This window comes from Centruroides vittatus, unplaced genomic scaffold, assembly GCF_030686945.1.
Source record: "Centruroides vittatus isolate TY-2023 unplaced genomic scaffold, ASM3068694v2 contig_352, whole genome shotgun sequence".
NCBI classification, from domain to species: Eukaryota; Metazoa; Arthropoda; class Arachnida; order Scorpiones; family Buthidae; genus Centruroides; species Centruroides vittatus.
Window position 1 is genome coordinate 498,231 of NW_027122175.1, and position 13,470 is coordinate 511,700.

The window sequence follows — 13,470 nt, forward strand, 5'->3', positions numbered from 1 at the left end:
AAAATACCCGATTTTTCAAAGATTTTTTCTACTTTCTCCCAGAGAAGATGCGGAGTAATCCGATATCCTCCGGAAGAAAAATGTGCGAATTTTGGGGAAATTTTCAGGGTAAAAGAACGAAATTTAGCGAAATTTCGTAAAATTTAAGTAGGCCTACGAGAAAATATACAGAAAATTCAGTACTAGACTACGCTAAGAGACATTTTTCCGCATCATTAAAGCATCCGATATAAGGATGCTTTAAGGTAGAATTTTTGGCTGTTTAATCTCTAATAAGTGTAGTAGAAACAATAAAAAATATTAATTTAATATAATTTAATAAAATTTTACAAAATTTTACTGTAGGGTGCTAATTTTTTGCATTGGGATGTAGGGATGCTGCAGACAATCATTTATCCGCATCTTTAAAGCATCCAATGTTTTCCATGTGGAATTTCTTGCTCTTTAATCCCTAATAAGTGCAGTAGGAACAATAAAATATATAAATTTAATAAACTTTTACAATATTTATGCTTAAGAATGCCAATTTTCTATATCAGGATGTAGGGATGCTGCAGAGACGTATGGGGATAAGAGAGAGGAATATTTCAGTCAAACGTCACTTCCTTCTTATCAAAAATCACTCGTAAATTTCATCAGGTTTTTTCCCCACAAAGAAAAGTGAATTTGTTGAGTACAGAAGAAGCGGAAACTACATAAAAAACCAAGATGTACAGGTGTACGAAGCCTACAAGTAACAGTTTGGATGCACATTACCAAACTTTACGAGCGAGAAGGGTCGAAAGATAGGAAGAATTTTTTGCATATGGGATACACCACAAAGAAATTTTCCACAATACCAAGAAAAAAATCATGTTTTCTATATTTAAAAACCTATTTAAAATGTTACGACGTCTCCTAAACCCTATTTTTAGACCTTAAAAATTCCTTCTCCTCCTTCGTATTTTCGTTCAAATTCTGCGTGGAAAATGATGTTAAGAGGCAGGATTCTGGATGATCTGGTTATTTAAGAGGATGTAAATGTATAGTGATTATATAGAGAGATGATGCGGATGATGTACGTTGCGGTTTTCTTTAGAAAGAAGATTTAAGGATGAGGATTTTTTCCAAACTGCATCACACGTTTAACACATAAAAGGATGCTAAAATTTTACGTTTTTGTAAAGAAAATTTGAATTTTTTGCTATTTTCTGTGTGTAAATTGAGATTTTATTACTTTTTTCTAGGAAAAGTAAGGTGTTTTCTAGGTATACTTTTAATTCTAAGTCGGTCCAAATGATTCTTTCAAAGAAAATCAAATAACTTATATACAAAGTATATTTTCTTAAAGAAATTTAATATTATTTTTATTAAAAATATAAAAAAAATTAAACATAAAATCAAGAAATTTATTGAAAACTGAGAGGATTTTATATTAAAATATTGAGATAATTTGCTCATTTAATATGGAATATTATTTAGCAAAGACAAAGAAGAAGGCGTCTTCACCCACGACTTTTCATAAGAAAAGTATACCAGGTGTTACCGCATTGATACAAAATTATTGGATAATTTTGGCAGGACCCAGTTAAATTTACTAAAATTTAATACTTAAATTAAATAATTCTAACATTTCACCAATTTTTCTTCGGTCAAAACAAGAAAAATTTAATTATTGATGCTTTGAAAGAAGGATAACCAAGAGCAAAATGATGAGGTGAAGATCGATCCGAATTCATCCGCAATCTTAACCAGTACAAATTACGTATATAAATTATATAAAGAGGAGAATGCTGCACGAATGTTATAAATGAGGAGAAAACTAGGATAGAAGAGGATGCAGCACAAGATTGTAAACTAGGAAAGATAGGAGGATGCTGCACAAAATCGTAAACGGGGAGAAAACTAGGATAGAAGAGAGGAGAATGCAACATCCAGAACACAGAGAAACGTCAACTAATCCATAAATAAAATAATCAGATAATCGTGGCCATTCTAAAGGCGAACAATCTCCATTCACGGATGATGTTCCTCTAATTACAAGAGAGATGCTCAGGTTGTTAAGAAGGGACATTCATCAGAAGTTGTGACGCGACTTCTCCTCCACCATTGGTTAATTACTACAAAGGGGGGGTCATCGGTAATGGCTGCAGTCTGGTCAATAACCAAGCTTATCTTATCCTAGAGAAAACGTTCATTCATCGTGTTAACTGGACCAGACTCGTTGGCTATTGCTTTGATGATGATAGAGGTACTTTTAATGCTTAGTTAACGATTCTCTACACAAATTTCTGTTGCTTTACTTGACTTGTTGACTTGATTAAAGTCCCATCTATACAAAAGGCCGTGAAAGAGAAACGAGAGAAAGAGAGAGAGATGTCCCTCCCGCATCCTGCAGCATCCCTCTCTCTCGCTCCATCATCTGTGCATCTGATGCATTAACGACTTTGAAGATGGTTTGTACATTTGTAAATGACCTAATTTGTTGAGAATTTTCCTCTTTATGAGTCCTGCCAAATAACCGAATTGAATTTCTCTCTCGATGAATTTTGGGATGTAAAATTTCTCCAAAGTTTTAAGTCCCGTTTGCTTGTAAATCTGTTCGATTTGTCGAATGATTTATAAAGGAAAATGTCCTAAAATCTGTTTAAGAATTGAGAAAATTTCAGTTAAATATGAGGATATTTCTGATGGGAAGTATGAAGAAATGTGCATAGAAGTAGAGGAGAATTAATGAAAATTTGTTTAAAATATCGCGTTTCAGAGAGAAAAATGAAAAAAAATCGAAGAATTTCGTAGAAAAATTAAGAAATTTGAAGAATTTTAGCAATTTTCCGTGGGAAAATAAAGAATTTTCCGATAGTTAACACGCATCTTAATGATCTTTTATGTAAAGCATCATTTCTTAGAGAAAATTGCATTGAAAATCAGGATATTATTATATAACTCAAAAGAAATTATAATTTAATTATATAAATTTGAATAAAATCTAGAAAGAAAATCATAAAAACCGCTTAAATTAACTAAAAATCCTCCAATTTTAAAGAAAAAAATACAGCAAGAAACTGTCAAGGACGAACAAATTAATGAATTTGAAGTGATCCAGAGCATCACCAACGATACGCGAAGACGTAGAATCCGTGACGAAAGTCTTAATTAACTAAAATTTCGGTGGGCCAACGGTTAATATCGAGATTAGCGAAGCCAGAGGCCCAATTGATAACAAAAATCCATTCAGAGAAAAAGTCATTTAGAGAGGGAAGAGAGAGGAGGAGGAAGAGAAAAAAAAATAATATATAATGATAACAGGTAGAGAGAGAGAGAGAGAGAGAAAGCGCGTGCAGGTTGGTCCCCACCGTAGATAGGGGGAAGGGAGAGTATTTACACGAAGATCCCCCGATTTTCCCCCCAACTAATGACTACAACAATTATGGACTAAGTAGGATGGCGTGAGCGTCCAAAGGTGTACCTATGACTGCACTTTGCCTCTCCCAACACTAGCTTTTAGGCCAGGAAGTCACTTTATGAGTGTTTAGCACGTGCGATGCGGCCTACGGGAAAGTTACGTGACGTAACCTCCGAGGAAACATTGGTGTGATCTATGTTCTACTTTCCAAAAATGGCGTCGTGCCTTGGACGGGATGTTACTAAGTGTAATTTGTGGTCAGGTATATAAACACAGTTCAGTGTGACGTTTGGATGACTCAAAAAGCCGTTTCGTGTGCTGTCTGGATGCTTAAAATGCATAGAATAATGCCCTTAACAATCGAAATTCGAAAGATGATCCCGGTGATCTTTTGGATGCCGTAAAATGGAAAATTGTCTGCTAATTAGCACGTAACTAGAAAAGGATGCCATGCTTTTTCGTGATGTTTAAGTGCTTTCAATTAAGGATTTTAGTGCTGTTTCTCGTGTTTATTTAAATGAATTGAATGATTTTGCTCTTAAAAATGATGCTCTAAGTAAAAATTAGCAGTTAAAGAAACTTAAGTAAAAGAATGCTTAAAACCAGAGGATGATCAGTGGTTTAAATCCTTAAATCTAAAGATTTTACTGCTAATTGTTCAGCTTAAACGTTTAAAATTAAAGATAATTCTAGTTTAAACTATTAAAACTATAGCATAAGATGCTGTTCTGTGTGATTAAAGATGCTGTTAAGATGACGCTTCCAAGTAACAGAGGATGCTTAAAAATAAAGGATGATAGGCTGTTTCAAATAGTAATTTAAACAGTTAAACTAGAGATTGAAATATTTTATTATTTAAAAGTAGAGAATAATGCAACTTTATAAGCATTACTTCTGTGTTTAAAATTAGAGAATGGGTGTGCTGTTTGAATACGAAATTAGTTATTGATACGTTACTGTAATTGGTCATCTGTATGCTTAAAACTAGATAAATATGGTTCCTAAAATGTGCAAATTTTATTATCCGGCTTGTGATTTACGCAAGGATAGGCTCTAGGCCTTTAAAATTATGTTTAAATCCTAAATAATCCTATTTTTCCTATCGTAATGAAGTCGGTTTTCCAGAGATGTAAAGGTGTCTGGAAGAGAAATATTTAATGGATGTTTAAATATTTCAATCTAATTTAAAGACAACGAAGGTTAGAAGGGGCCAAGAGCAAACAATTATAAATTTAGACTGTAAAAATATAGATTTTTTGCCATTTTTCCTTGTGATATGAGCATAGATAAGCTACAAACTTTCGTTAATATCTAAGAAAATAAACAATTTAAACTATTTTTAAATGAAAAAACGGCCCTGTTTGAAGGATTTAAGGAGTATAAATGACTTTAAATTTACTCAGAATTGATAAAAAGGGTAAATTTATTTAAAGATATTCATGATTTTGTAATAAATTTAGATGGAGAAGATGTAGATTCCGAAGATGCTGACATAAAAGTTCAGGAAATACAGGATGATAGAAGCAATATTTAAATTAATTTAGTTGTGTTGTTCAAGAGAATTAATTTATTATGAAATTTGTAAGTTAAATATTTAATTAAAAAGTAATTTATCCATCAAAAACTGACTGCTTTGACGAGAGACGAGCTAAGTGAAGGCAAAAACTGATTTAAAAATGATAAATTAAGCAATTTTAATTTTAAATTTTATAAAAAGTAGTTTAATTTAAATATTTTATTCCAAAATATTTAAAAAATTCATTTTTAAATTTGAATTTTTAGTGATTTTCTAAAGAAATTAAACGTCAAATTAAGGAATGTAAGCTAACTTCAAATTATGATGTTTAAGGATAAAAATTTTTAAGGATTTAAGATTTAATTTGTATTAAAATCTTTATAAATTTTAATATTATTCGTTATTTTAGATGTATTTTAGGATTTATATCAAATTTTAAACAAAAATTAAAATAAATAAACTATGCGAATAGTTAAAGAGGAAATCTTTGGCCAAAATTTGGTTAAAAAGTCACTTGAATTTTGGAAAATCTTAAAGATTAAGTATGATAATCCTTACTTAAATTTTAAAAAATTAAAGGATAATAAACTTATTTACAAAGTTTAAAGTTAGAAATGAAGATAATTATGATGAAATTTCCACGAAGATTTTTATTTAAATCCTCTCACCATCCTATCATCAGTTTAGAAAATCATCTTCATTCTCTTTCTCATAAGATGCGATCTAAGAATAATTTTTTCATAAAAAATTAAGAAAGAGAAACCGTATTTAATAGAGAAAGAAGAAAAGGAAACATATTCATAAATAAAACGAGCATAAAACAAAAAAATCATTGATAAAATACAAGAAAATGGACGATAAACACGAATCAAAATGAGATCGTTTATTAAATTTAGAGTTTAAAAAAAAATGGAAATATTGTTTAAAAATACTAAATTATTTTAATAAACAAGAGAATTTACAGCATTTTTAAAGCGTAAAAGCTTAAAAAATGTGTAAAGAAACTTTATAAATTTAATCAGAAAATCGAAAAGAACGAGCAAGTGTACATCAGAAGACGAGTAAGACATTAGTAATATAGAATATAAAAAGTGGAAAAATAAAATTTAGAAGCTAGAAAAGTGTGTAATTTTTGTTAAATTATATAATTTATTGTTTACATAAATTATAAAATAGGATATTTTGTTAGTCTCTTAAGATGCTGACGAGGTGTTAAGCTGTGTATAAGACAGGATGATGACGAAGAATTAGGAAAGATTTTCACTTTATAATTATCGATTGTTCCGCTTTAATAATTATTTTAAAATGGAAAATTGGTTGGAAATTTCGAATAAATTCTCTGGCGCAACACGCGTTTAAAAATCACAAAAAAAAAGAAGAATAAAATTGTAAAATTACGACATAATTGAATCAAGCAGAAACAAAACAGTTTTGGTGAAATTCCGATGGAGAAACAATTTTTCCATCAATTATTCTGAAAGAACCAATCGACTTTCAAATCAAAATTTCCTCATAAAAAACAAACTATCATCGGAAAATATTCATTTTCCATTTGGAAGTGAGGGGGATGGATGCTGGACCGGGGGATGAAGAGAGAGAGAGCGGAGAGGGGGAAGCGAAGCAACTTCGAATATTTGGCGTAATGAGAGAGAGAGAGAGAGTCACAGATCGACCCTAACCTGGAGTAAAAAGGTAACAACGCAAAGTTGACTGGAAAATTAGATTTACAGAATCGGAAATGACTAGGCGAGCGGGTTTTGTACGGACGTTTTCGTGTTTTAAAAACCCGAACTAAGTCACGTGAACCGATGGAGGTAACGTTAACGGGCCAATTTACCGTCGCAGGGTTGTATCAATATTAACGCGATCGCCTAAATTGGTCGTTAATCCCCGATTTGATCCCTCATCCCACCGCATCTTTTATCGAAGATTGTACGGCCGTTTATAACGATTAACGTATAAAATCCTATTATACGAGGTATTTATATATATAAAATTATGTTAACTTTCCATTAGTAGCGAAATTAGAAGAGGAAAGTAATGAAAAACACGAGAAAAATATAAAAAAAGGGGAGTCGTTTAGCCCCTTTTCGTTTCTTCCCTGCATGGTACTTGTACTTGCGGCAAAGACATCTTTACAGGAGCGAGCTGTTATTTTCTTTCATTTACTTTTAAATGATTTTAAATAAAATTTCGAAATTTAATATAATTTAATATTCGACTTTGTTTTGTATTATGTAAGATAATATAGATTTGAATTTTCTGGAATTTAGAAAAGTATAATTTTAAATAATGAAATAATTGTTACGTTACCTTGTGTCTGGCTAGGAGATGGAGATCCCCAAGCTCCTTTGTAAGATGGCTCTGGAAAGAAATTTTAATATTTTTATTCGATAATATTTAAATTTATATATAAAATTAATAATATTTTATATATTTGTGCCTATTTAATAATTATAAATTTATTTTTCTAATATTTTAAACAAGCTTAAACTATTCATTCACGTAGATGGAATGCAACATTACATACATCAAATTTTTAAAATATTGTATAACTTTAATTAAAAAATTATAAAAAAAATTACTTTTAAACCGTTAAAAGCTTTATATTCTTATTAATTTAATTGTTACAATTAAAAAAATTGTTTTTTTAATTTACAGTTTAATTCGGCAATTACTCAAACGATTTAAGTGACTTAAGATATAGTTTTAAAGATGTTTAAAGTGAATATTTAAGATTAATTTGGATAAAAATATAGAATAAAAAATTACAGAAACTTAATTTGTAATTGTAAAATCAAAATATTTCATCATTAAGTAACTTTTATAGATAATTTAATAAAAAATTTAGAGGATGAAGATCATTTTTAAATAGTTGATCATTTATACAATTAGAAAAATTTTAGAAGATCAGGATAGATTTTAGGTATTTACAGTCTTCTAAATAAAATAATTGAGCTGAAATTGTGATTTAGATAAATGTTTAATTTTAAATGGATTCTTATATAACTCGTACCAATTAATTTGTAAGGATTTGATAAATTTTTCTATAAATTAAAGACACTTTTACCTTAATTATAAACCTTTTAAACTTATCTAACATCCGTATAAAGTTTCTCTTTTTTTTTCATGTCAGACGGTTAGACAGATAGACTTTTTGAAGCCAATTTCGGCCGGATAAGAGAAAGGATCAAAGAAGAAATCCCGGAAGATCGGGATAAGCTATAAAGTTGGAGAGGAATATTTTAAGTCGCGATTTAAGGCTGGAGGAAGCGCGAGAGGAGGGGAAAAATTCGTTAAACCGAAAAGGAGTAGATGAAAAAGAAAAAAAAAAACAGGGAAAAAAGGCTACGTTATCGGTGAAGAGCATGGGTATATTAGACAGACGTTTTGAAGCCAATTTCAGCCGGATAAGAAAGGATTAAGGAAGAAAGCTAAAAAGATTGGATAAAGAGAAAGTGGAGAGGAATATCTTAAATCGCAATTTAAGGCTGGAGGAGCGCAAGAGTTTGGGAAAAAATTCGTTAAATCGAGGAAGAATAGAGGAAGGAGGGGGGGGAAGTTAAGCTATCGATGAAGAGCATGGGAAAATTAGAAACCTTTGAAGGCAATTTCAGCCGGGTAAGAGAAAAGATCAAGGAAGAAATCCCGGAAGATCGAGGATAAGCTAAAAAACTTGGATAGAGAGAAAGAGGAGAGGAATATTTTAAGTCGCGATTTAAGGCTGGAGGAAGCGCAAGAATTTGGAAAAGAATTTGTTAAATCGAGGAAGAGTAGAGAAAAGAGGGAAAAAAACGGATAAAAAGGCTACGTTACCGGTGAAGAGCATGGGCAAATTGGCGACGGGAGATCCGTTGTTGTAAGGCGAAAAGTCGGCAGCCTTCCCGCCTTGCATCCAAAGCCTGTAGACGTCGGCAGTCCCGTATCTACACGGGAGTTGATGGGGACAGTCTCGAGCCACGGTGACGGGCAACCAAGCTGTCCTGTGCCCAAATTCCGCTAGGGGCCGCCCAATAGCGGCATTTAATTCGGGGGTCGTTTCGGCCTGGGGCTCGATCCTAAGCTTCAACACGACATTTCGGCGGAGATTCCCGCTGCCGTCGCTTCACACTTCGACGCCGATAATGTTGTCCGCGCGGCGCATCTGGTCCGAGCTTAGCGGCGCGAGCCGTCCTCCGACCAATCAGCGACGTCTCCGATTTATGGGCCAGCGACCTATGTGGAGTGAAGGCAGGCAACCAATGGCAGTCGACCCGCACTGGCTAATGAATTATGCTTATTTCCAGTCGGAAGAAACACACACTTCCTCTCCACTTGTCACAGGACGGAAACAAACTAAGAAGTCACAGGAAGTCGGAACACATCGTTTCCTCAATGAAAAGAGCGACTCTGCCTGCCTGTCTTTCTTCTTGATAGGTCGGAAGTGCGCTGAATATATGAGTGTGTGCGGCTTTGACTCGACCCGCTTAATCATTTCTCGCTTACAACCGTACGTAAATACTCCACTCCCGCCCGGACCACTACCTAATCGCTTTTTTTTTTATCCTCTGCCTCCTTAATTGCGTCCGTCCGCCGCTTTATACTCCATTCTAATTAAATCTCTTCGTCTGCTGGCTCGTTGCTCGTTGGGCAATTAAAATCCGCCCCGTTTTCGGTTTTTAAGATGCTAACGTGGAGTTCGCCCCCTGTAAATTTCTCTTTTCCTCCGATGCGCGCGTTATGCGGGAAAGCCCAACTCAGCTCTGCGCCGTTAAGCGAATGGTCTTTATTCGTGTGATTCTGTACGCGTTATTGGTGAAATTGTGTGAAATAAATCCTTCATAAGGTTAAATTTCAAGTGATTGATGTGTAATATTTTTATAAATAGGAGAAAGTGAGATAAAAATATGAAAATTTAACTTTACTCCTTGAGTGAGTTAATCCTTATTCTTCATAAAAATGAAGCTTAGTTTGCATTTTAATCTTCATTTTATGTGGAAAATGAGTATTAATTTGTGTTTTTTAACTGTCAAAAATGTAAATAATTCGTCTATTTATAACTTATTTAACTTGAATTTTATAAAAAAAATTCATTTAACTAACTTCACGGTGAATCAAAAAGTATTAGAGGAAAACTTCTGTGTTTTTGTCATAATAATTGTATATTGTGACGTCTTAATTTAAATAAATAACACTTTAAACACGTTAGGAAGCAAGAATTATTACCGTGTAGCATAAATTTACATTTTTATATCAAATTATCGATGTTAAAATCTACTGTGAACCGAATTTAATCCATCTTTTCTTCGATAAACAAAACATTTTTCGATTTAAAAACAATTAAATTTGTTTCTAAATTACAAAATGATGTTTAATTAATTGTTTAATTATAATTTTCTAGCAAATTTGGAAGAAAAAAAGAAACTTAATTTTTCTGCAATAAAGCAGAATGCTAACACGATTTTTTTTTAATCTTCCAATTAAATTTAACCTTTCAAGTCATTATAATTTTGGAGAAGATGAGAAAACGAGAGAGCGAGAGAGCGAGAGAGGATAGAATCGGCTTTAAGTAGGCACATATAGAGGAAGTTAAACAAGACTAGACTTTCTCCAACTATTATATTTTGTAGTCCCCATTGAAAAAGGCACAATAGCTTCATCTTGTACATTAAGAGTCCATTGAAATAAGCAGAACTTACCGCAGTGCATAAGTCAGCTGCTCAAACGTCCATTAATCAAGTTCGTCCATTAGTTGTTCCCGTTTACATCCCAAAAATCGAGAGCTTTAGATACGGTGTCATCGTCTAGATCGTCCTCACCGTCGCTAATAGATTAGCCAGGAGAGAATCCCTAACACGTGTCCCTTCTCTACGCTGGGGAGATCCTGACCACTCGTATAAATCCCTTACTCCCCCACACAGCGATTTTTTGCACCAACAGTTACACAAGTGTGCTCACACATTCGGGATTAAAAGAACAACTTTGTTAGGTTATTTCGTGGGAGACTGCACATTACATCTTCCTATTCAATTTTTAATCTTTATGGAAGAATCGGGACGTTTCTATGTTTATTTCATCCTTCAAAAAGATGCGGAGGATGTATGAGGATGGAGAATTGACGTCTTAATGGAAGCCTAGTGGAAATGGAGTTATGGCATTAAAGGGGTGAAGGCGGAAACGTCTGGGAAATCCAATGAGGCGCACTTCCCGTTCCTCCAGTCTCTGTCGGAGGATATCTTGGGCTGGAAGATTGGAAGCAGATAAATGGAAGCTGGAGAAGGACAGATGCTCTTCTATCCTGTCAATACTCTCTACGAAAAATAGATTACACGTTCATTACGAAGAAACGATTCTATGTTCGGCTATTCCGTGACAAAATTCGATAAGTTCCAGCCTTATTAATGATGTTTAAAGTAAAAATATCGTTGATTTTCACCTTATAAATATATTTTTTAACATTTTAAACGGTATAAAGAGCAAAAAGTAGCATTTAAATTAACAAAATCGAAGGTGGAAAAGCGGTCATATGATGAAGATTCGTATGACTTTCAGAGTTTGCGACTTATAAAAAGATGGAGATAAATTATTATAGAATTTTAAATTGTACTTTTTATGAATAAAGTTTTTTAAAAAGTTTGCATTTTATAGAAAAAAAAAACGAGATTTAATTCTCGATAGCGAATGGGACTACAAAATTGTCTACCAAACATTTTTGGAGATAAGTCGGAATGGTGAAAGTGCAGCTTCTGGATATGGAAATCGAATCTGAGATCGTCTCTGGACGAGATTCTGCGAGTATTGAAGTCTTCGAACTGAATAAAATATTTTTTAGTTTCAGAAAATATAATTCATACGCAGGATTTCGCTAAAATAATTAACTCTTATCAATTTGAATAGTGGAAATGTTTATAAAACACTGAAACATTACAAAATTTTGTATAAAATAATTAATTTATCTTAAAATGAAATTAAGATGAAGAAGATGAAGTTTTAAAATCAGAATGTATGAGAGAAAATGATTGTTAGGATAAAGTGATGGTGCTTCAGACGAATGAAACGAAGAGGATTTTAAATAACTTTAAAAATACGAGGATGAGGAAGAGGACAATCAGTTTACGTAGAGGAATAAATGATAGGATTCAAGAGTAGAAAGACGCGAGAAAAGATTAAAATTAAAATGATTATTAGGAGAAAAATGAAGTGACGATAAAGACGATGCTAAATAATTTTAAGAAAGCGAGGATGCGGAGGAGTGGAAAAACAAGAAGAGAAATAGAGAGGAAACAGACATTTCTGGAGAGATAGGAGCACGAAACCTTTATTTTTGTAGACGAAACATCCGACGAGATTATCTCACGGGTGAAAAATAAAGGAAGGATAAGCAGGAAAGCTAAAACCCTCAACTGCTAAGATAAGAAGGAAGGAAAATTAAAGGGGAAAAAGGCATTGTTTCTAAAAAATCGATAAAGCCAAGTAAGGTCTGAGTTGGATATTGAGCAAAAAATCTCATTCAATCCCCGAGTTTATTTCCATCGAAGCTCGTTCAAGTTATCGTCTTCAGGTGACGATAGCTGGAAGATAGCAGCTTCCATTATTACCTAGATTTGTAGCAGAGATTAGGAAGAAGATTGCCCGGAGCTGTGCCGTATTGTGGAAAGATCCGTCCCATCCGAGCCATCCACTCGCACCATTTATTAGCTGCAACGATGGTTGAAGAACAGGATGCGCATCAGGATATGAGGGGGTCCACCTCCTCCGGACTCTCTCTCTCCTCCTTGCTTTGCAAAAAACCCACTCGCCATCATTACCAGGTTGTAGCTACCGAATTGATTCCATTTGAAAGAAATCGCGTATTGATTGAAACTCCTTATCGTTTGATGATGATGCTCTGTAACGAGCTCCAAAATAGGTATACACTTTGAAATTTCCTTATTTTCTCCATGTTTTCGGCAATTTGACTGCAACTTTCATGTTAACTTCTTAATTTGATAATTGATAATTGGTCATTTACTGCATTTTTATGCCCTTTTTCTTGCTTAGATAGCATTCTCTCTCTCTCTCGCTCCTCATCCTCCAACCTAGATAACGTGCTTACGCTGCTGTTATTCTCGTGTTTATATGGTTTATTTCTCTTGTTTCTCTTTAAAAATGGCTCTTTTTCTTCAAAATTCCGCTATTAACGGGCGATTTTTTATGTTTTTTTTATATTTTATCATATAATGCAGCAAGTTTTATAAAATCGACGATGAAGATTATTGTGCAGAAGTAGAGAAAGTTAACTTTTTACTTAATTTCTTAAAGAGTGGACCTTCTTGTGACAAAATAACCAAGTTTTTCAGCATTAATGAATAAAATTATAGAGAAAATATGGATATTTATATCAAACCAATATCGATATTGTCTTATTTTATGAGAGATATAAGCATTTGGGCAGCAAAAAAATAAACAAGAATTTAGTACAAAATATTAAATTTTAATTAATTTTCACTTAATTAATCAAGTGATTTCTCAATAATTAGTAATTATAAATAATATTAAATTATTTTTTATAAGTTAGAATACTTTTATAATTTTAAAATTAAATTTTGGA

The 13,470-nt window shown here is 32.9% G+C and overlaps 1 protein-coding gene across 1 annotated transcript in view; it reads right to left on the bottom strand.

Moving 5' to 3' along the window:
• The window catches only part of LOC136974690 (Friend leukemia integration 1 transcription factor-like), a 48,651-nt gene that overhangs the window by 10,459 nt on the left and 24,722 nt on the right, over positions 1 to 13,470 (bottom strand). The window contains exons 5-7 of the mRNA XM_067269632.1: positions 11,584 to 11,692; positions 8,718 to 9,004; positions 7,215 to 7,265 (exon numbers count right to left, since the gene is read on the bottom strand). Coding sequence (XP_067125733.1) covers positions 7,215 to 7,265; positions 8,718 to 9,004; positions 11,584 to 11,692 — 447 coding nt within the window. The remainder of the gene's footprint in view (positions 1 to 7,214; positions 7,266 to 8,717; positions 9,005 to 11,583; positions 11,693 to 13,470) is intronic.